A 22,543-nucleotide genomic window follows, 5' to 3' on the forward strand; every position below is an offset into this window, starting at 1 on the left:
TAGGAAATATTCCAGAAATGCTACAGCACCGGGCTGGGACTCAGGAGATGCGGGTTCTGTTCCCGACCTTGGGCAAGTCAGCTCACCGCCCTGTGCCTCAGTTTCCCCATCAGCAAAATGGGGGTAATGCCCCTCTGTAAAGCGCTCTGAGATCTACTGATGAGTTGCGCCATAGAGGAGCTAAGTATTGTAAAGTCAAAGGCTTTCTTTCAACAGTGATATTAATTAATTATAGTCCAATAATAATATTATTGAGTCAAAACAATAAAGGTGAAACGAGATGCGTAGATAATTTCCAGCAAAAGTGTTGGCATGTTTTCATTTTGCCAAATCAGCATTTTTCCTTTGGGAAACTGCTCTTCTGGGAAGTCTTTGCCCAGTTGTAGTGTAATACTGACAGAGCCCGGTCGTCGGCGGGCAGGATCGAATCTGGGGCCTCTGGAGCTTAGTGCATGAGCCTCTACTGCAGGAGCGAAAACCCAACTGGCTCTTAGCTAGGGCTCTAGAGCGGACTCGTTAATCTCTCTCTCTGTGGTCTCAGCGCCACTAGATGGGTTACAGTAGCAGTCGCCGGGAATTCAAGGCCAACGCTAGGTGCCGAGCCCAATAGCTTCATCGTTTCTTCGGTGGTCCGGAGGGAGCCGTTCTGATGCCCCTCCGCTTCCTTTCCCAGCTTGCTGCCATCTCTGGGCTGCGCCCGCTCTGCCCAGGGCCATCGGTTGCAGTGAAGGAGGGTGTGATAGACTGGCAGCATCCTGCGCAAACCTCATGGAGTTCAGAGACACTTTACTGAACTAATGACAGGTTTCAGAGCAGCAGCTGCGTTAGTCTGTATCCGCAGAAAGAAAAGGAGGACTCGTGGCACCTTAGAGACTAACACATTTATTTGAGCATAAGCTTTCCTGAGCTACAGCTCACTTCATCGGATGCATGCAGTGGAAAATACAGTGGGGAGATTTATATACATAGAGAACATGAACCAATGGGTGTTACCATACACACTGTAAGGAGAGTGATCAGGTAAGGTGAGCTATTACCGGGGGGGGGGGGGGAGGGGGGAACCTTTTGTAGTGATAATCAAAGTGGGCCATTTCCAGCAGTTGACAAGAACAGAACATCTGAGGAACGGTGGGGGTGGGGGTGGGGATAAACATGGGGAAATAGTTTTACTTTGTGTAATGAAACATCCACTCCCGATGGATTGTAGTTTCCTCAGGAAGTCAGTGGTATCTCGAAGATAGCTGGGAGTGCTGGTAACGTAGGGCCTGAGGAGGGAGTCTACATAGCCAGACAATCCTGCTGTCAGGGTGCCAATGCCTGAGATGATGGGGCGTCCAGGATTTCCAGGTTATGGATCTTGGGTAGCACATATAGAATACCCCAGGTCGGGGTTCCAGGGGTGTGTCTGTGCGGATTTGTTCTTGTGCTTTTACAGGGAGTTTCTTGAGCAAATGCTGTAGTTTCTTTTGGTAACCCTCCATGGGATCAGAGGATAGTGGCTTGTAGAAAGTGGTCTTGGAGAGCTGCCTAGTAGCCTCTTGTTCATACTCCGACCTATTCATGATGATGACAGCATCTCCTTTGTCAGCTTGCTTGTCAACTGCTGGAAATGGCCCACCTTGATTATCACTACAAAAGGTTCCCCCCGCCCCTCCCGCTCTCCTGCTGGTAATAGCTCACCTTACCTGATCACTCTCCTTACAGTGTGTATGGTAACACCCATTGGTTCATGTTCTCTATGTACATAAATCTCCCCACTGTATTTTCCACCGAATGCATCTGATGAAGTGAGCTGTAGCTCACGAAAGCTTATGCTCAAATAAATTTGTTAGTCTCTAAGGTGCCACAAGTACTCCTTTTCTTTTTACTGAACTAAGTTAACCCTGATTGAATTTGGTTTAATACCTTTGGGGACTATTGTATTCCAAATGCAGGGGTGTAGGCATGACGGGGGAATGGTCTGTAACTCCTCTAGGAGGAGAGGGATGCTATATTCTCAGCCCTTTGAAGCCACCCCCTGGCAAGCTTCGCATGTAACAGTTCAAACTGGAGTATCCAGGGACCAACAGAAAAGCAAGGCTTTGGGCTAAAAAGGCTGGTTTGAAACAGGCTCAGGGCCGTCTTCCTGATCCAAGGAACAGCCAGGACCTCTGGTCCATGGACAGGACCTCAGGGCTCCAGTCTCTTGCTGGGATATCACAGTATAGTCAGGGGAAGGGAGAGAGATTCTTGTGTGTCTCCACCCAAGAGGGTTGATGGCCGGGGCAGCCAGAAGCCCGAGAGCAGGTGCTTGTGGTACCATCGAGGGAGAATATGGGGGCACTTGACCTGACCTGAATCAGAGGGACTGAGTCATTCTCCAGTAAACAGAAAGGAAGATACTGACAGCGGAAGGCGGAAGAAACCGACTGAGTCAGGAAATTGCAGCCACAACGCAGTGTCTCTGCTGCCAGCACAGCTGGTGTCAGTGTCCCTTCAGTCAGAGTGGGGCAGAACTTGCAGGATCAGGACAGGGGCAGGTTTTTGCAGACGCATGTGGTGAATGGCCATTGCGGTCCCTCCGTAGTCTCCTCCTCCTCCAGCCTGGGATCAAACAGCTGCCAGTCCCCCTGGAATCTGCTCCCTAGTATAGTCTGAGCCATTACCTTGCATGTCTATAGCACTTCTCCGAGTCCTCCCAAACGTTCAGCCGCCCTGGCCGCACCCCAGGAGGTCAGTAGCCTTGTGCCCAGTTTTCAGATGGGAAAACTGAGGCACAGACCTTTGTCCATGGTCGTATAACGGGTCAGTGGCAAAACCAGGGTTAGAAGCCTAGATGCTGTACTTCCCTTCCATGGCTTTAACCCAAGATCTGCCCCTGTAGGAAAATGGACCAGTGAGCCCACACGCCCTCTTAATAAATCCCTCCCCCTCGCAGTAAGTGTTAGGGTGGTGGATGTGTGGCATATGAGCTAGCTGGTATGCACAACACCCTGTCCCAGTGGACAAAAACTTATGCTTCACTTTCTGAAGAGAGGCTGTGCACTACTGCAGTTGGCACAGATTTTCCTTTCACCAAGGTAGCCGATAGCTCGGTGCCCCCAGCCCCACGCCCATGACAGCTCATAGCAATGACATCTTGTGCCACAGCATCGTTATATTGTGAACGGAGGCAGGTGCCCATCCACAGCCAGGAGCTACTGGAAGCACAGAATGCACCATCCCCATCGCCTGGAAAGAGAAAGGGAACTCTCTTCCATGGAGCGTTTTGATCATTTGAAATTTGGTTTGATTCCGATTCGGAATGACTCCCCACCCCAATATTTCCAAATGCTCCATGAACGCCCTGGGGACCCCAGCTCTAGGGCTGTGCAAGCGGCCGGTTGCTTCAGGGATGTAGCTCCTGGAAGTGCCCTGTGGTCCTTGGCTCCAGTCCAGCGCAGCTGGGCTGCAGACCCTGGAAGTCTGGGTCCCATAGCAGCCTGCCAGGCAGCTGCCAAGGAGCCGGGCGGGCAAGGCAGGTTTTGAAAGCTGCCAGGCTGCATCAGAATCCTGCCTGGTTTCTGTGAGGAACATCATCAAAATCGAACCATCTCTGCAGGACGTTCCCTTTAGCCAAATCGGTGAATTTGGAGGAAAACCAGTTTTGTTGGGACTTTTCCAACCTGCTCCAGTTCTTTGTATTGCACCTGAGATCAGGGCCCCGTTGTGCTAGAGGGCTGTACACAATTCCTGCTTCTCCTCCCCAGCCTCAGCACGAAAGTGCCCTCTTTAGAATAAGAGCAATGAGTTTATTTGCATCTCATTAGAGATAAAGGCAGTAGATGGCTTGAGTCATCTCTTTTTCCTGACTATAAAGATAAAGAATAGGCTAGAATTTGCCTCTGTGTATATCAGCCAAAGCTGGATACCAGTAGATCTCAAAGGAGATCTTTACAAAGGAGGGCAGTATCATGAGCCTCATTTTACAGATGGGGAAACTGAGGCACAGGGTGGTGAAGGGACTTGCCCAACTTCACGCAGCAGGCCAGTGGCCGAGCCAGGAACAGAACCCAGATCTCCTGGTTCCCAGTCCGGTGCTCTATCCCCTAAATAAACATAAATAGCTCTCGCTATAGCCATGGCATGGAGAGGGTTAACAGCAAAGTTCCCTGCCAGCAGGAGCCAGGTGCTCGACAAGGCGTGGTCATCTAAACACAAAGCGATGCGCTTAGATGCCAGGGTTTAGTAGGGGTCAGCCAGGTAAACCACCCCTCCTCCAGGACAGCTTCAGTCCATGGGCACCCCACCCACCCGCAGCGTCCACCTCTGGTCTCTATTGGCTGCCTATTGTCTAGTGGTCATGTGCATCTGGTGGCATTTAAATCCCAGGCTGCATGAGACCCGAACTGGGTTCTTGGGTGGCAACCAGTGGCACCTGAGCTCAGATCAGCTGACTGGCCATCTCCCAAGCCGCCAGGTGCCCTGTTTTCGTCCCGCATGCAGGGAAGGAGCTGGGGTGCATTGGTATGGAATGGAATTGGTGCATTGGCAGTCTGATCCTTGGCGCCCCTCCAGCCCTTGGCTTCAACCCAGAATTTCAGTGGCTGGGCCAAGCATGTTCCAGCCCCCAACTGTTAACACACATACACACACCCCGATCTACCAGCTGGCCGTAGGTGCCGGAAGTGGATTAGCACTGGGATTTCCACTGCTGCCTTAACCAAAACAGCCTGAGGGAGGGAATTTGCAAGGCAAATTGGCCATTGCTTTGTGGGGAAGCAGCCCAGTGCCCCTGACCTGCGCCCGTGGCAGAGGCTGTTGTGAAAGCAGGGCTTGCCTGCCGCCCTCTTTGCTTTTAGACACAGGTGAGGCCAGAGCAGGCACCGCATGAGAATTGAACTGGTGGCCGGAGTGAAGGCGTTAAACCACATTTGGGAAGCCCAAGCTCTCGCCCTCCCCTTGAAGGCCCTTCGCGCCCCTAGCAATTTGATCTGCCCCTCTGATCTGCCAGTGCCCCCCGGCCTGTCCTCTGCTTCCCACAGCACCATCACACTTTCACCCTTGCTTCCATGGACCCATGGCGCACCAGCCTGTCCTTCCAGCTCCCACAGCAGCTGTGATCTTCCTGGCTTGTGAGTCTCTTGCTTTATTGGGGTGGGGGGCGGTTGCCTCTGCCACCCTCCTTTTCCCCACACATCACCCCTTCCCAAGGGCCTGCGATGGAGTGTATTGCTGCTCATCATAGGAGCATGAGTCTGACTTTGCACGGTGTCTGCCCAGCTGGTCTGCAGCCACCTGTCCCCTGTTTGTCCAGGACACACCCCTTTGCCTCTCTGCATGGCTATCTGAAAGATATCCCCGATTGGAGCTTAGGACGGGCTAGTACAATGCCTACCACAACAGGACGCCTGTAGGGGCTAATAGCAGTAGTAGTCTGGCCTGCTACAGATGCACAGGAGAGGGGACAGCTGGCATGCAAACAGGAAGGATGGCCAAGTCACTAGGACATTTGCCTAAGCCTTAGGAGACTGAGGTGGGAGCCCCTGCTCTGCCACAGATTTCCTCCATAAGCTTAGGCAACTCACTTGATGGCTTCATGCCTCAGTTTTCCCAGCTGTACAAGGGGGATAAGAGGGAGGAGAAAGACAGTAAAGGTTGGGAAGTGCACAGATACCATGGTGATAGGCCCAGCAAAGTACCGAGACTGGAGAGTTGATGCAGCATGACAGCACTCCGCGCTCAAGTCCTTGGTTCAAAGAGTTTATTGGAACATCTTGTGTGCAAACCTTCATTACACATTCAGAAAATAATTTACACTTGAGATTATAAATTAATTGGGGTGGGGGGAGTTCTTCACAGTGTAAAAGTATACAGGACAGACTCAGTCTGCCGGGGCTCCCTGGCGAGCTCCCAGCACGGCATTGTACCATCTAACCCAGCCCTGTCCTTCAAGCAGGAGGGTGTTGAAGCTGACAAGATGTGGGTGGCCCGGGAGAGAGTTGAAGGGAGAGAGACAAAGAAAAAGTCAAGGCCAGAGCAGCCTGAGGCCCTTTCCCTCTGGCCTAAATGCTTAAAGCAAGAAGGAAGTGATGGCCTGTCTTAGCTTGGCTGGATGTTCTCTCCCACCCCGTGAGGTCTAAGCCTTCTCCATTATTCTAGACTCGTCTGCCAGTTAGCGGTAGCTTCATCATAGTCACTGGAAGACTCTTGGTTCACACCAGCCGATCACGGGTTAGAATCTAGTTCTGTGCACTTAGACTGGGCCAAAGGGTCTCGTGAACAAGGAGGGCTGGGAAGACTAGCACAAGCAGCAGCCTGGGACGGTCATCTCCTAGCAAGATCTCTCCACAGCTAGCTAGGATCACATGGGCCATGGAGGGGACAGAGCGGCATCCGTAGCCCCTTCAGTCTTTGACACGGTAGCTCCGGGGTGAAACAGAAGCTCTTTCCACTTTGGAAGTGTTTGTATGTACACGTTATCGATACGTCACACTAGCTAATATATATATAGAGAGAGAGATATATACACGCACAAACACACACTCTACGGCTGTCAGCTCAGGAGATCATTTAAAAACTAATCACAGTGCATAGGACAGAGAGTGTGTTGGGCCCAAGAAATGTTTGATTCTCAAGATAGAAAATGAGGCAAGAATGTATCGTTCGTCCTCTTCCGCGCAGGGGGAAAGGACTTGCTGCCTTCTTCAGGCCTCACTTCTTATCCAGCTGGCAGTACAGGTACATGGACACCACCATGGCTGCAATCTAAAGAGAGGTAAATAGGTTTAATATCTCCTGTTGCCCAGGGAGGCCTTTTCTTCTTTCTTCTCATTGGCTAGATGCATCCTCTACATCATGCAACTGTAACCCACTGGTCAGCATGTCTTGTGCCCCAGTCTATAGAGGAGAGGAGTCTCTTGTGGCTCTCTGATGGCCAGCCTGGCCCTTTAACTCAAGCTTTGGTATCTAGAGGTCCCAGGTTTGATCTGTGGGGATGGCCAAGATGGCGCAGCTCTGCCACCCAGCCGCCATCGTCCTCCCTCTCCTATTGCTTCCCCCACATGAACGCCGGGGTCGGTTTGGGAAGCAGGCACGGAGGGTCAAGGCCAGGCGCAGGCTGAGGTTCAAGACTAGATGTCAGGCTGCCTCGGTGGTTCCCATCCATTCCGGCTGAGCAGCTCCCGCTGCAGTGGGCAAGCGCCCTTGTGCCATGTCCTCAAGTAGGTGTTGCCACCTTTATGTCTGTCCCTTCTATCCCCTGGCCTCCCCGCCTCCTCTTGTTTTGTGGCTCCCCATCCCTGATCCCCACTCAAGCACCAGGCTCCGAGGTGCCTGGGCGGGGGTTGGAGCTATTGGTGGTAACAGTTGCTCAGACAGCTTGGCTGGGCTGGGCACCCCGGGAGCACAGGAAACAAGCCTGAGCCTGCAGCCTGGGAGGAGGAGAGCTCAGAGGTGGTCAGTGGGTACCCTCGCAGTTCAGGAGCGACTCTCCCCTGCTGGGCGGGCCCTTTGTCTGGGGCAGTGGAGGGGAGGCAGTGGGACGGCAGCTGTGCAGACCTACATCCCCGCCCAGTTTCTGCAGCCAGGAGCCAGCTGTGGGACTTACCTCTAACACACAGATCCCAGCCGCCACGCCCCCCACCACATCCGCGTTCTTGCGAATGTCGCTCAGCAGCTGCTCGAAGCAACCCTAGGGGGAAATGGAAACCAGCACGGTTAGAAAGAGCCAGGGCCAAGCACACAACGGAAGCTGGTTGGAGCAAGGCGGCTGAATGCCCCATCAGCTGAAGGACGCAGATAGCCCTGTAGTCCCCCTGGTGTTCTGCGGGTTTGCCAGCACCGAGCGACCTGCTGAGTGCTTCTGAAGGGAGTCCCATGGTGAGCGCAGACTCGGTTGGTTGAGAAGGGCGGGAGTACGCCTGGCTGTGCCCTGGCGGTATATACCAAGCAGGACACCCGTAGTAAACGGGCACTTCAGGGATCAGTAAGGCTTAGTTCAGCTTCCCAGCTGAGAGGAGTTGATGATTTTTGGATGCCTAACTAGAAACACCCAGGAGGACCCCAATATTAAAGGATTCAGGAAGTCAAGCTGCTTTGAGGGGTCTTGATTTGGGCACAGCCCTCCCCCCCCCCACACACACACCCCCTCCCACTCCCAAATTAAAAGCACCCAGTCTTGGCCACTTCCACTAGATGTCCAGAAATGCACTGGAAGGTAATCACAACACCGGCTCTGTTCTGCAGCTGAGAATAACTCCAAGCAGAAAGATCAGAGCTCATGCAGTGGGTTAAGTAGGATTTGTAGGTCCTACATGAATATACTGAATAGTGCTGGGTCAGCTACTTTTGTTTCACGTGATCTATAGAGTCTAGTTACTAACACAGTCACTAAGAGAGTCAAACTGTGCTAGGTTTGAATGCCATATATTGTGTGCATGTGATGGTTTGAAAGGGGACTCGGGTTTGGAGGAGATTTGGGCCTCGTTGCTGGATCAACATGATATGCACATTAAATACATTTGTACTCTGAGTGCATTCGTAATGGCCTGGACTGTTGCTTCTACACACAACTCCCTCCCACCCATCCCCGGTGAGGTCTTCCATGACCCTATGATTTTTCGATCAAGTGTCTAAAGAACCTTTATATAAAGAGAATAACTCAGAGACGATTCCTATTAGAATCTAGACAAAATCCCCTAGACCAGGCCAGAGTTATCTGCAGGGTCAGCCTTGCTCATGTATACCATCTACAGGCCTCCAAGCCCTTCACAAGACGTGTCCTCATCCCCACACTTACAGATAGGGAAGAAACGTAGAGGGGGCAAGTGACTTCGCCAAGGTTGCAGAGCAAGTCAGTTGCAGAGATGGGAACAGAAGATAAGCTCAATCCCCCAGTGCAGTACAAACCAGCTCTTCCTCTGCCTTACGCCAGCCTTCTGTGATTCACAAACTAGTCCCACCTCCCTCTCCGATGGGAAGGGGACATCCCCAGACACTCCAAGAGCAGCGGTCAGAGAGGGACAGTGGCCCAGTTTCCACTGCAAAACCCATGCCCTTCTGGCAGCGTGGGGTCCCGCAGCCATAAGGCAAAAGCTGTTGCATCTCCATACCGGGATGCTGCTGTTATGTGCACCTATCTCGTTGCACAAGTCGTTGACGGGTTTGCAGCAGAACGGTGGGTACATGTTGCCGTGTTTCTTGTAGTAGTAAGAGTCAGTGAAGTCTGTGTAGTTCATCAAGCCACAGCATTTCACCTGTGAGGAGGAGGAAGAGGAGTGAAAGCAAGGAACAGAACGTGCCCAACACCCTCCATCATGTCCCAACCAGAGACCTCAAAAAGCTCCACAGCCAGATTACAAACCAGTTAATCTAGGGGGCTGTCTCTGCCCTATGGTGTTGGATGAAGCTGTCTGGGGCAATGGGGCAGCTGCAGCAGGGTACAGCCAGGTAGGACAGGATTGGAAGCAATAAGGGATTATGTATCCAGCCAAAACCGGGAGGAAGGCAGAATGTCGTTCCCCAAGCTGGAGCTGGGCCAGGATTCGGGGTCCAGCCCCGACTCTTGAGAGAGGAACCGTGGGACCTTTGATGACCACAACTTGTCAGAGGCACCTGCAGCCTTATACGCTTTGTCCCAGTGGCCACGGCTGCCCAATGGGCGGCGCTGTGTGTTACCGCAGAGAGGAGTGGGGTTGGTTCTGAACACTTGTACCCCATGTGCATTTGAAGTTCTGTCCCCCATCACCCATAGCTCAGGAAGGGAAATTCAGTGGATGGGCTCAAATGGGAGCTCTTCCGTCCATCAGCAGCCAAAGCGCGGTAGCAGCTACACAGGGTCTAGAGGGTGATCAGAATGAAGGCAGCTGGGGCCGGCACGTTTGTTCCTAGCTCAGACTTGGGTGTCAGCTGATGCGTGTTGACTTTCAGCTTCTCGAATATGCAGTCGAGTGGCTCACATGGGAGCTGTGCTCGCCGAGTGGGCAGAAAAGATCTGTCCCGGGCAGGCACCCCCGGGAGGAGCCAAATCTCAGCAATCAGGCTCCGGGCAGCTCTTTACAAGGCCCAAGTGTCCAAGGCAAAGTCTATTGCCCCATCCCTGGAAGGCCCCCCTCAATCTCTAACCAGAGATGCCCCTCAGCTGAGTGACGGGCCCGCGCAGCTCACCTTAGACATGGTGGTGTTCCAGATCTGCGTGACTTCAGTAACCTTCCCGTACTGATTCTTCAGTGTTGGAGTCACTGTTGATTGTAGGATGTTCTCCGCCTAGAAGAGAGTTCAGATGCCATCACAGCTGGCATTAGACCAACGGCCTTGCGCGCACATGGGGAGAGGCCAAGGCTTAAAGAGGTTCTTGGAGAATCCTGGCGTCCCTACAGGCCGGCGTCCAGGTACGCCGGCAAGCCGCTACATGTGGGAGGGGAGCTCCCACAGCTATGCCAGGCAGGTGGGCAAGCAGGGGGAGTTTGTTGTGCTGGCCCCTTTCTCCAGCATGAACTCGCTGTGTGGCAGGCTGAAGAGTTCCCCAGTTACGTAAGACGCGAGAGGTCCGGAAGCAGGAAGTGAGAACAGGAACGACCGTCCCCGAGCGGGTCTGACACCACCTGGACCTATGGCACGGGATGTTCCTGCCCGCAGCTCAGGATTGCTGCCACGGAGAGCGGGCAGAGCTGTCACCTGCTTTGCCATCACCTGCAGCGTTCGCTCTTCCGCCTCCATTTCACTTCCCAGGACTCACGCTGCAGGGTGCATACTACTGACGCTGCAGGGGATGGGGGGTGAATAGACTAAATCCACATTCCCCCCCCGAGCCCCTTACTCCCCCCAAACACTGGGCAGCCTCGCCCCCCACCCAGACAGGGCTGCGTTGCCCCAGGCCTTGCGACTGGTTGCCAGGCTGTTTTCCGTGCAGGACGGAGGAACTGATTGCCAAGAGGGACGAGCCCCAGGGGTAGGGCATTCCCGCCCAGAGCAAGCTTCCCTCCTGCCCCACAGACACCGTGAGTGAGGCCAGACCCTCAGCACCCACTGTTACACCTGCTCCTCCGAGGAGCTGTTCGTCAACGGTAACCACCCCTCAGGGAGGACCGATCTCCGCTCCTCCCTCTTAGCACAAGGCCTAGAGTACAGTCCTTCCAGGAGCAGGCAAAGGAGACCGCCGAGCAACCTGTCCCTCCCACCCCCCTCCGACTTACGAGAGACGTGTAGACCAGCGCCACCACTGCAGCAGCGACCTCAGCAATGAAGATGATCAGCACGATCGAGAAGAACTGGAGGAGACACAGCACGGAGGTCAGAGACATGACGGAGGCCAGGCCCATCTAGCTGGGGCGGCCCACAGCGCTGCCAGTTTCCTGTGGTGGTTCGCAGGGCTGGGTGCAGCCCTGGGGAGAAACTTGGGAGAAGCCAAGCTGGCTTCAAGCTAGTTCACAAGCAGGTGACAAAGGGGACAAGAGAGAGTTACCATGGGGATCTCCCACGACTCGGGCGAGAAAGAGTTTACTATGGAGCAGGGAACCTTTCATCCAAAGAAACAAGTCTCTTGCCGTGCAGCATGGGATTTTGAGGGGGTCACTCCCCTCCTGGGATCAAATATACCCCGTTTCAAGGCAGCAGCTGTGTCCCACCCATGTCCAGACTGAGATTGCAAATGCAGACCCAGGCCACTGGCCTGACAGACCCCAACTCCCTACTGGAGGTACAAAGCCCACTTCTTCCACCATCCTACCCCACGTGCAGCTGCACAAGTGGGTTCGGCTGACCGAGCGAGCGCAGCTTCCCGCCACCCAGAGCTGGAGATTTACCATGATCAGGAGGCATTTGCTCTCTTTCTGGGCCCCACAGCATCCAAGGAAGCCAAGCACCACCAGGATAGCGCCGATGATGATGAGGAAGTAGCTGATGTTCACAAACTGCAAGGCGTTGCTGGAGCCAAATATGCTGGAGAACGAGCTCCCGTCCACGGCGACCCAGATCCCCACGCCCAGGAGCGTCCCTCCGCCAAGCTAGGAGGCGAGAGAGAGGCGTGTGTTATTTCAGAGGTGGCTGGGAAAGGTCTAAGGGACATGACATTGACAGGAGCTAGAAATGCGAGACCATCTTCTCCTGTCACTTCTAGTTGTGAACGTTCTGATCGCACGGCTAACTGCAACTTTCCTTCCCCTCCAGCTCACGGGTTACTCTGCTCTCCCCAGCACGCACTGATGACCCAGGGCTGGCCCTTTCGTGAAACAGGAGAAGGGCTCCTGGAGCAGATTAGAGATCCCTTGATTTGGGGGATAATCTCTGGTGAGTTAGCAAGCATGGAAAGCGGTGCTATCCAGCTCCCCAAGAGCAACCACAAGCTCCCCATGAAACACAGTCAATCCCTAACAGGGCGAGGCCCTGACCACTGTTTCTATAGAGACAGATCCTGTTGTCGGTTCACCCAAGTGCCAAGGGGAGGGGTTCACAGTAGGCAAGGAAGCCATTTTGATTTGTTTTGGCTCAGAGGCGGGGCTGGGGGCCCTGTGTTTTGCACAAGGGAGATTCGGAGACCCCCTGATTAGGCTGGGAACAGCTGCTCAGTCACTGGCCAGGGCCGCTTCTGGCAGGGCTTTGGAGCTGTGCACCGGCTCCACTCCAGCTCCAGGCAAAAACCTGCAGCTCCACTGCTCTGGAGCTGCTCCAGGCTCTGCTCCAAAGTCCTGGTTTCTGGAACAGGGAGACCCAGGAAAGCTCTGACAGGGCATGCGGGTCTCGGGGAACTTCCTGATTTCTACCCCAGGGTCAGTCATTTCCTCTGATTAATGCCAGCTCTGTTCCCGGCACTGGCTGAGGAGATTACAACCCTCTGCTTTCCCAGACAGGTCTTTGTACTTGCATTCCAGCACAGGGCAGGGCAAACCCCCATACAAGAATAATACTTTGCTGGCAGGGTGGGAAGGAGAGCCAGGCCACTGCACCAGCCTCACCCACTCCACTCAGCTCCTTGCCTAGGATGGGGTCATTACACACAACTCACGGTGAAGGGCCCCTCACACTGGAGGGATAGGGCCTGAAGTCAGTGCCTGGCCCTGGAAGAGTGATCAGTACCCAAGTGTGCCATCAAAGTTCCACCCCCCCCCACACACACCCCATCAACATCTTGCCCCCTCCCCATCCTCCTACCAACCTCCCTGTCCTCATTTAAATACCTCCCCGAGTCTCCAATGACACCCTCAGATGCATTTGCCTAGAAGCCCCTCCCAAGCCATTCCTCCTTCTCCTAAGGTCAGAAGGGACCATCACACTCATCTAGTTTGACATCCTGCACATTGCAGGCCAAAGAACCTCACCCACCCACTCCTGTGATAGACCCCGAATCTCTGGCTGAGTTACTGATGTCCTCAAATCATGCTTTAAAAACTTCAGGTTACAGAGAATCCACTAAAAGAAAAGGAGTACTTGTGGCACCTTAGAGACTAACAAATTTATTAGAGCATAAGCTTTCGTGAGCTACAGCTCACTTCATCGGATGCCCGATGAAGTGAACTGTAGCTCACGAAAGCTTATGCTCTAATAAATTTGTTAGTCTCTAAGGTGCCACAAGTACTCCTTTTCTTTTTGCAAATACAGACTAACACGGCTGCTACTCTGAAAAGAGAATCCACTATGCACAACAGTTTAAACCTGCAGGTGATCCATGCCCCATACTGCAGAGGAACACAAAAACCCCCCAGGGTCTCTGCCAATCTGACCAGGGGGGAAAATTCTTTCCCTGCCCCAAACATGGTGATCAGTTAGACCCTGAGCATGTGGGCAAGACCCAGCAGCCAGACACCTAAGAAAGAATTCTCTGTAGTAACACAGAGCCCTCCCCATCTAGCGTCCCATCACCAGCTATTGGAGATATTTGCTGGTAATAGTCGCAGATCAGCGACATGCTATTGTAGGCAGCCCCATCATCCGATCCCTTGCATACATGTATCCAGCTCAGTCTTGAAGCCAGTTAGGTGGTCTACCCGCATGGCTCCCCTTGGAAGGCGGTGTTTTCAGAACTGAGACCATCAGAGCAGAGACATCTCCACAAGAAGACCATGTGGCAGGTCAGATCATCCCGGAGGAGCACAATGTCTCGGGTCGGGAGGGCAGAACCCCCGTCCCCGCATCGGCGTCCAAGTGAACAAGAGTTCTGGAGCCTCTGGTGTTTTGCAGGTATCTTAGGACCTGACTAGCCACAGGCTTCAGCAGAAGTCGGGCCGGCCTCAGCTTTGGCGCAAGCCAGGAGGAGACCACCCGTGCTTCCGCATTCAGAGGCAATGCCCCTGGGGATCAGACAAGCTTCCCCCTGTGCAGGTCCATGCAGAGAGACATGGTCCTCAGCTGGTCTCTGAAGGCCTCAGCAAAAGCGCCTGGGAGACGAAAGGAAGAATCATGCAGACCAAAGAGCTTTCCTGGGCTGATCATTCCAGCCACGTTGGGCTAGTGGGGACCCAGGCCGCCAGCCTCCCTATCCGTGTCTCCTAGCCAAGCCCAGGGGGAGAAATACACTGAAGAGAACTATTTCCCTCTGGCTGGGAGAGCTGCTTCTCCAGTGGGACGCTGCAGAGGCAGAGCAGCTCCATCGTCCCCCCCCCAGCGCCATAGAGACAGCTCTGCCTTTGAACACATGCCAGCTGGGCAAGAACAGGCGGCCTTGTCCACCGGGCAAACAAAGCCGTGTCCTTTGGGGCAGGGGGGGGAAAAAGTCACCTGGGAGTCACTCGTCACCTCCATTATAACTCCAACAACTGAGCTTTTCTCATTGGAGCCAGAGCAGAGGAGGACAGAGAAACCCTACATCAAGGCCACCTGAGAGGAGCAGATACGTCAGCCCGTCGGGGGGGAAAGAGACGGAACCATTGTTATTGCATCTCAACACTATCTGGGTTTTGGAGCCGCTAGCCTCGCCTGCCCGGATTTGGACTTGACGCTATTCATGGCCAGGTGCCCGTGGGAACGTGGGGGGAAAACAGTCAGTAATTGGAAAGACGGCAGCAGATTCCAGTAGATCCTCGGGGCCAGTGGAGGGCAGAGAGAGCTACAAACCAGAGCTGGCTGGAAAAAGAACGGGATTCCTTCCCACCCCACCCCTCTGCTGAAAGTGTAGACAAAACAAAAGAGTGGGTTTTCCGATGGCTCTCCTCCAACCCCCAGGACAGCAGACACTTCCCCTGGATTTTCAATTAAAGGAAAATTTTCCATTAAAAAAAAAGGGGGGGGGGGTTTGATAGAAGCTTTCTGGCTGGCCCAATAACAATGCCGCACCTGGCAAAGTGAGAGAGGCAGAGCATCTCCTGTCCGGTCCGGAAGTCCACCCGGGAGAGGCCAGAGGGGGAAAGAAGAGAGGGCAGGGCCGTCAGCCCCGCTTTCTCATCCTCCCCAAGTATAACTCGGTGCAGTTCTAATCCAGCCAGCCTTGGCTGCCACCCTTGTGAATCGAGGCAACCGACGAGCTCCGAGTTGGAGGGGTCAGAACAGAGCGAAACTGCAGACAAACCGTCTAACCAACATGGGCCCCGCCAGCCCTGGTCCCTGAGCAGCTGTTCTGCCATGTATCCCCGTGGCTTTCCAGGGTCCCCCACGCTGACGGGAGGGCCAGTAGCCAAGCACAGAGGCCATGATGGCAGAATGCCTGCCCTGAGGGCTTGTACTGTACCAAGGGGGTGAAAGAGACAGAGAAAATAAAACACACTTCTGCGGTGGTGGAGCTCCCGGGGTCCAGATAGATTTCCACCAGCGGGGTGGCCCGGCTGGACACAGGTTGCAAAGGAGTAAGAGCTTTTGGATGGATCCTGGTGTCACTGCACCCCCCTGCTCTCCTTCCAATGCCACCGGTGAGATTGTCGCCTACGGTGTGGGAGGAGAACAATCAGTGACCGTCAGAGACAGTCTCAGTCCGGAGCCATAGCCCCCGGCAATCCTGGCGGCTTGGCCTTGTTTAAAGCAAATCCAGGTGCCAGGAACAGGCTGCAGCAGAGCGTCTTGTTCTGGCCAACTCTGGAGTGGGGCTCTTAGGGAAAGGGGGCTGGTTATAGCCCACCCGCGCCCTGGAGAAGACCGCACTGAAGGAGTGGCTTACATTTCCTATGCAGCTAGCTGTCTAATTTAGGTGATCACCTGGGGGTCTGGTCCACTGGAGGTTGCAGAGGGCAATATGCTCCAGCGTAGAAACAGAACGCTTACGGTCTGACACCGTCAATCAGCGTCACAGCCCTACAGCCACCACCGAGAGCCTCAGAGCAAGCCAGTTTGCTAAGCAAGCCTAGACTGAAACGGATCACCTTGGCTGGGACCCTTTAAAACTTAAACCCAGCGTTGAACAGTACTGTCAACCCCCAGCGTTCAGAGAGCCCCAGCCAGGCCTCCCGCCCGTACTCCAGTTAACTCGTTAAAACTAGCCGTGCGGACGCTACAGGGTGGGCTGCCTCCGCCCTGCGACATGCTCGCTGCTATTCTAGCAAGCTAGCGAGGGTGCAGCCGGCGTGAGTGCGTCCACACGAGATGCCCCTCACCACCCTGCCCGCTGTGCAGATGCACAGGCACACTTGGCCTGAATTCACAGGAAGGAGCACACGGAGAAAGGGACTCTGGAAAGCACTGCAAACAGCCAGAGTCCCAGCCCTGCGCCTGCAACAGGCCCCGTGAGGGGCAGTCAGTGCTCTCATCCCGAAGTGCCCCGGGGCCAGCAGAGCTTTGGCACCAAGGGCAGGTTCATTCTTCTTTTAAAATAATCAGCACCACAGTGTCTGGGCATTTGCTGGCGTTGAAATCTAGCCCCGGCGACGAAGAGAAACAGCCTGAAATGTGTCCGGTACTTACAAATATGGCCAGGTTAAACAAGATCATCATCACCTTGAGGAAACTGAAACAGCCCATCTTTGCTCCTGAAAAGAAATCGGAGAGATTAGCGCAGCACCAGGGGTTAGTGCAGTTCTCACCCCCTCGGAGAGAGACGTTTTAGGGCAGACTGGTGCCTCACACAGCAGTGAGCCCTTTAGCAAGTCCCGGAGGCTGCTCAGTTACCTTCCAGGGGGGCTTGTAAACACTAGGGAAGACCCCAACTGCTCCCCTCTGCGGCAGAGAGAAAGAGGAAGCGGAGACAAATCAATTTCTCTTTGACTGTTGCTCAAAGAGTCCAAGGGAAGTTTCCCAGCCCAGCTGCAGCGGCCCTCAAGTCTCCACTCCTCTCTCGGAGAAGAGGTGGGGGGTGGTACCCCCAGCCCCACGCCCTTCTCAGGAGGAGCAAAGATCGGAACCTCGCCGGGTTTCTCATGCAAATCAAGCCCCCCACCTGCAGAAGGGAAGGGTCACGCTGGGAATGCAGGGCTCACCTTAGTGATCAGATCCAGAGGGGCCAAAAAATAAAATCCAAAGCAGCCTCGAGAACCCAACCCAGGCGATGCTCCTGTTGCTCTGGTAGCCTGTCCTACCTGACCCAGCCCCAGCCCTGCTTCCCTTGAACCAGGTGCAGTGCCCCCACTTCTTAAGGGAGCCTAAGTGGCAGCTGTCTCCTCCAATCAGAAACTTCCCCCTTCCAACCCAATCAAATCCCTTAGGGGATGGGACTTTGTTTTTAGGAGGTTGTAGGAGTTGTTGAAGGATTCTCTTGAGTCCTTGCTGGCCCCTAGCGGCTGCAGGGAGATATTGCTTCTTGCTCTGCTCTTTGGGCCCAGATCCCCCAAGGGGTTTTCGGTTTGATCCCTTTCAGTGTCTGGGCCACAGAGCTGCGGTTAGGGGCCTGGTTTTCTGCTGCCCACTGTGATTCCTGAAGCCTTGCGAGCCACGGCGGGACGATGGGAGTTTTGTCGCTTTCTGCCCCCATCCGTCGTTTGACTGCAAATGCCTGAGCGTCGCTTTCAAATCGACAGCGGTTTGTGGGGAGGCAGGTGATGCAGACTGCGTCTTGCCGTGTGCCTGCCCGTGAGAGTGTGTGAGGGCGTGTTTGCATGATTGTCTGCAGGAGCTTGCCTGGGTCCCCAGGCACGCATGTTGTGTGTGCAGGGTCATGCGTGTACTTGCGTATGTAACCCACATGCTGGCATTGCAGAGGTGAAAAGCGGCAGTTCTCAAACTTTAACAACCCGAGGACCCCCATTTTGATACAAAAAAATTTCACGGACTCCCCCAAGTCCCCCTGCTCAGCCCCAGGCCCCTCCCCCACTCCACCCTTGCCCCTCCTTTTCCATGCCTCTTTCCACCCCCTTCCCCCGAGCGCACCCTATCCCTGATCCTCCCCCTCCTTCCCAGCGCCTCCTGCACGCCGGGGAACAGCTGTGGGAGCAAGGGGGAGGAGCTGATCAATGGGGCCAGCGGCCCCAGACATGATTCTGCCCCCTCCCTGAGCGCACCCCCGTACCCACTTCTCTCCCTCTCTCCCAGCACCTCCTGCAAGCTGCTAAACAGCTATTCCCTGGCGTGCAGGAGACATTGGGAGGGAGGGGGAGGAGTTGCTCAGAGGGGCCCACGGACCCCCTGGCATATCCTCACAGACCTCAGTTTGAGAAACCCTGGTGTAAAGTAAAGGAAGAACCCGTGGAAAGGACACACAATTCTTGTTTTGGGGACTCTAGCCCAAATCCTCCAAGGTATTGAGCTGCCTAAATACCATTCATGATCTGGGCCTGTGTGCCTTCAGGCTGGCAGGAGTGGTCAGGGTGGCTCTGCTGGATCCTAGATTCCAAGGCCAGAAGGGACCGTTGTGATCATCTAGTCTGACCTCCTGTATAGCACAGACCAGAGAACTTCCCCCAAATAACTCCCAGAGCAGAGCTTTTAGAGAACCATCCAATCTTGATTGAAAACATTGTCAGTGATGGAGAATCCACCACGACCCTGGCTAAATTGTTCCAATGGCTAATTACTCTCTCCCCTAAAAATTTACACCATATTTCCAGTCTGAATTTGTCTCGCTTCAGCTTTCAGTCGCAGGATCGTGGATGGGCCAGGGTCATCCAGAAACTGGGGGTGGGGGGAGGCACTAGCTGTACTAATTAGCTACTTGGGTGATTTCCGTTGTGGGCAAGCAGGCTGGCAGGATGCACCCAGAGTCACTCCTGGAGAGTGGCGCCCATGGGAACCCAAGTTTATAAATAGGAATGGGATCCAGACTGGACGATTCAGCCAGAGAGCAGCGCAAGCCCCAGTTGGTTCTGCCGTATTGGCCGTGTTCCTAGCTTGCCGGTTCCCTCAGCCCACTAGAGAAGAGGCCTGGAATTGCTGAGCCTGTGCACATTGCAGATTGTCATGGCCACGGGAGTTTGCAGGAGACTGTGGGACTATTGCATTGATGTGCCCTGCAGAGGGGGCTGTTACCAGCTTTTCCCTTTACTTTGGGTACTCTCATTTATTAGGGTTACTCTTTGGGGCAGGGGGCATGTCTGTAATTCTATCAATGGACTGCTTGTGTCAATTGTGTTCTCACATGGAGCTCTACTTCTCCCTGCTGCAAGTCCCCTCCCAGTGGAGCTATCCTGCAGGACCTAGGTTCCCCAGGGCTGGGTTCGTCCAGCCCCGGAGTCAGATGAACACACACACACACGCACACATTTTCTAACAGAGCGCATCTGAGCGGACCGGGTCAATCAGCACTCCCATGCTGACCCCTTATATGCCCCTGGACTCAGCAGGTTGGTCAAGCAGCACTTCCAATCTGCCACCCTCCTATACCCCAAGTTCAGCAAGTCCCTATCCCCACTTTCACGTTACAATTGTTCTGGTCGTAACCCACATGATGAGCGAACCCCACAGGATTTTTGGGTGCTGCAGGGATCTTTAGCTTAGGTATGAGGAGCGTTGCTGCAGACCGAATGGAGAAGCCAATAAACACCCATGACGGGGAGACAGGGAGAAGAAACCAGCTTAACCAGGAAAGTTATTTATTGCCAGGTAATAACCATAGGGGAGCCAAACAAACAAACCAGTTACAATATTAACTTAAATCTAACTTAAATTTGATTATAAAAAGTTTAGAAAACTATAACTGATCACACAAGTCAGGGTCAGAAGGCTATACCGAGAGAGAGAGAGCTGGGTTCTCACCACTCCGTGAAGTGGGTCCTGGGTCCGGTTCTGTTCAATATCTTCATCAATGATTTAGATAATGGCATAGAGTACACTTATCAAGTTTTTGGATGATACCAAGCTGGGAGGGGTTGCAAGTGCTTTGGAGGATAGGATTAAAATTCAAAATGATCTGGACAAACTGGAGAAATGGTGCAAAGTAAATAGGATGAAATTCAATAAGGACAAATACCAAGTACTCCTCTTAGGAAGGAACAATCCGTTGCACACGTACAAAATGTGAAGTGACTGCCTAGGAAGGAATACTGCGGAAAGGGAGTAAATACTGGGGGTCATAGTGGATCACAAGCTAAATATGAGTCAACAGTGTAACACTGTTGCAAAAAAAGCAAACATCATTCTGGGATGTATTAGCAGGAGTGTTGTAAGCAAGACACAAGAAGTAATTCTTCCGCTCTCCTCCGCACTGATTAGGCCACAGCTGGAGTATTGTGTCCAGTTCTGAGCACCACATTTCAGGAAAGATGTGGACAAATTGGAGAAAGTCCAGAGAAGAGTGACAAAAATGATTAAAGGTCCAGAAAACATGACCTGTGAGGGAAGATTGAAAAAATTGGGTTTGTTTAGTATGGAGAAGAGAAGACTGAGGGGGGACATGATAACAGTTTTCAAGTACATAAAAGGTTGTTACAAGGAGGAGGGAGAAAAAATGTTGTTCTTAACCTCTGAGGACAGGACAAGAAGCAATGGGCTTAAATTGCAGCAAGGGAGGTTTAAGTTGAACATTAGGAAAAACTTCCTAACTGTCAGGCTGGTTAAGCATTGGAATAAATTGCTTAGGGAGGCGATGGAATCTCCATCACTGGGGATTTTTAAGAGCATGTTAGACAGACACCTGTCAGGGATGGTCTAGACAATACTTAGTCCTGTCATGAGGCAGGGGACTGGACTAGATGACCTCTCGAGGGCCCTTCCAGTTCTATGATTCTATGAAGCTTGAATCGATCGGGTTCCCAGGTGGTGGTGGTGGTGGTAGCTGAGCGTCTGGAGTGCTGGAGTCAGGCAGAGCCCCCAGCACGATCAGTCAGGAGAAGATGAAGTCAGAATGGAACTGATGCAGATTTTGGATCCAGGCATCAGAGCACTTACTAGAGTGTGAGTAGGGGTTTTTTTGTAGGAAAAGAACAGTGGTTCAAGGGAGAACACTAGATTTGTATATGGGTAAACTGATGGCTCAAGGGAGGATCCCAAAGTTGTTTTGTTCAGGCTAGACAATAGGAACTGCTCATTCCTGGCTATGAGCGGTGTTCCTTCCAGGGAGCTCACAGTGCAATTAGGCAGCTTCAGTATTTTGGATACCAATAAAGAATTCATTACTAGAAATTGGTCTGATAACTACTGAGCCGGGTGTGTGCAGGCGTGGGTTCATTAACACCTGGAGCTGAGATCCCCCATGATGCAGTGCTTCCCTGCGTTTCTGGTTGCCTTGGAATCTCTGTTCTCCATTCTGTATGCTAATGGGGATGCCTCCCTGTCCCATCTTCGATGCAAATGAGGCTAGGGGAGTTTCCTTAACCCTGTCACCCTTGTCCAGAGGGGTTTAGATCTCTCTCAAGGCCTTTTCATTGCTTTTTGCAAGTCTTTCTTCTGAACCGCTTTGGTTCGAGCAGAGGCTGGGGGCTGGGGCGGAAAGTCTTTCGTGAGTCAGACAGGCTGGGTACCGCACCCGGGTTTCCCAAGAACACAGAGCTGACGGGGAACAGGGTGGACGCCATTCCACACATGGAGAAGGTGCAGTTGCCCCAGAGAGGAGCCCCAGGAGAGCATACGTGCATGAGCAGAATTTATATGTCACATTTGAACTTGTGACAGGAACAAGAACTAAAACGTGGGGGCACCCCTCCTCCCTGAAGCTGTTGTCTTTTCACAGCTATTATTGACAATATTCAGCTAACCTCAGCTCCTGGGAGACAGTCTCAGGTCTCCCAAATCCTAGACTAGGGAGGATGGGGAGGAGATTTGGGAGGATCCCAGATGGCCATTCCCTTTCCCACCAAAAGGACTTAAAATTCTTTTGTACTTTAAAAATTGCCTTCTGGTGGTAAAAGTGCTACCTGAATTGTACCACTAGGTGGTGCTCTGGTACCATGTTCGAAGGCTTGGGGGTCCCATAGGTCACAGATAGGGGGGACTTGGCCACCTGGTTACAGCCCAGAGGTCGCTGCAGTGGAACCATGGCAGGGAAAATAGTCCAGGCCCCAGTGGTTGAGAGCCCTGCTCAGGCAGGGAGCTGGAGTCAGCCATGGGATTAAGCCCATGTCCACCCAGCAAACTCTGAGCTGATGGAATGGGGGACGTCTCGGGGGAGAGCTGAGCATGCAAACGAGCCAAACCCAAAGGAGTGCTGTAGCCTCCAGGCAGCTTATCACTGCCGATGCTGGCCTAGACACAAGAACGAGCTGGCTAGGGCACGGCTGGATGGAATCAGAACTGCTCGACTGTGTGTCATGGGCCCTGTATTTCGGATGAAGATTCTCCTTAAGTTCAAGTGGTGCGGTCCCAT

General features: G+C 53.4%; 1 protein-coding gene across 2 annotated transcripts; it reads right to left on the reverse strand.

Moving 5' to 3' along the window:
- Positions 1–5,705: 5,705 nt before the first annotated feature.
- TSPAN1 (tetraspanin 1) lies at positions 5,706–17,514 on the reverse strand. 2 transcript variants are annotated; one of them, XM_038415013.2, is made up of 8 exons: positions 17,292–17,514; positions 16,780–16,844; positions 11,763–11,963; positions 11,154–11,228; positions 10,126–10,224; positions 9,072–9,215; positions 7,568–7,651; positions 5,706–6,726 (listed from the first exon to the last, which is right to left on the reverse strand). In XM_038415013.2, exons 2-8 carry the CDS (start codon positions 16,834–16,836, stop codon positions 6,673–6,675), a joined length of 714 nt encoding a protein of 237 aa, XP_038270941.1. In that variant the 5' UTR covers positions 16,837–16,844; positions 17,292–17,514; the 3' UTR covers positions 5,706–6,672. The 2 variants fall into 2 exon arrangements, with proteins under 2 accessions (XP_038270941.1, XP_038270942.1); XM_038415014.2 differs by lacking the exon at positions 17,292–17,514 and adding an exon at positions 16,984–17,154.
- Between the last annotated feature and the right edge of the window lie 5,029 nt (positions 17,515–22,543).

Source organism: Dermochelys coriacea, chromosome 8, assembly GCF_009764565.3.
Source record: "Dermochelys coriacea isolate rDerCor1 chromosome 8, rDerCor1.pri.v4, whole genome shotgun sequence".
Lineage (NCBI taxonomy): Eukaryota > Metazoa > Chordata > Testudines > Dermochelyidae > Dermochelys > Dermochelys coriacea.

Coding starts and splice junctions, on each gene's coding strand:
- TSPAN1 (XM_038415013.2), bottom strand. CDS start 16,836: ATGGGCTGTTTCAGTTTCCTCAAGGTGATGATGATCTTGTTTAACCTG. Junction 11,229..11,762: donor GCAAATGCCTCCTGATCATG/GTAAATCTCCAG, acceptor TGTCTCCTCCAG/TTCTTCTCGATCGTGCTGAT. Junction 10,225..11,153: donor CGCTGGTCTACACGTCTCTC/GTAAGTCGGAGG, acceptor ACTCTCTTCTAG/GCGGAGAACATCCTACAATC.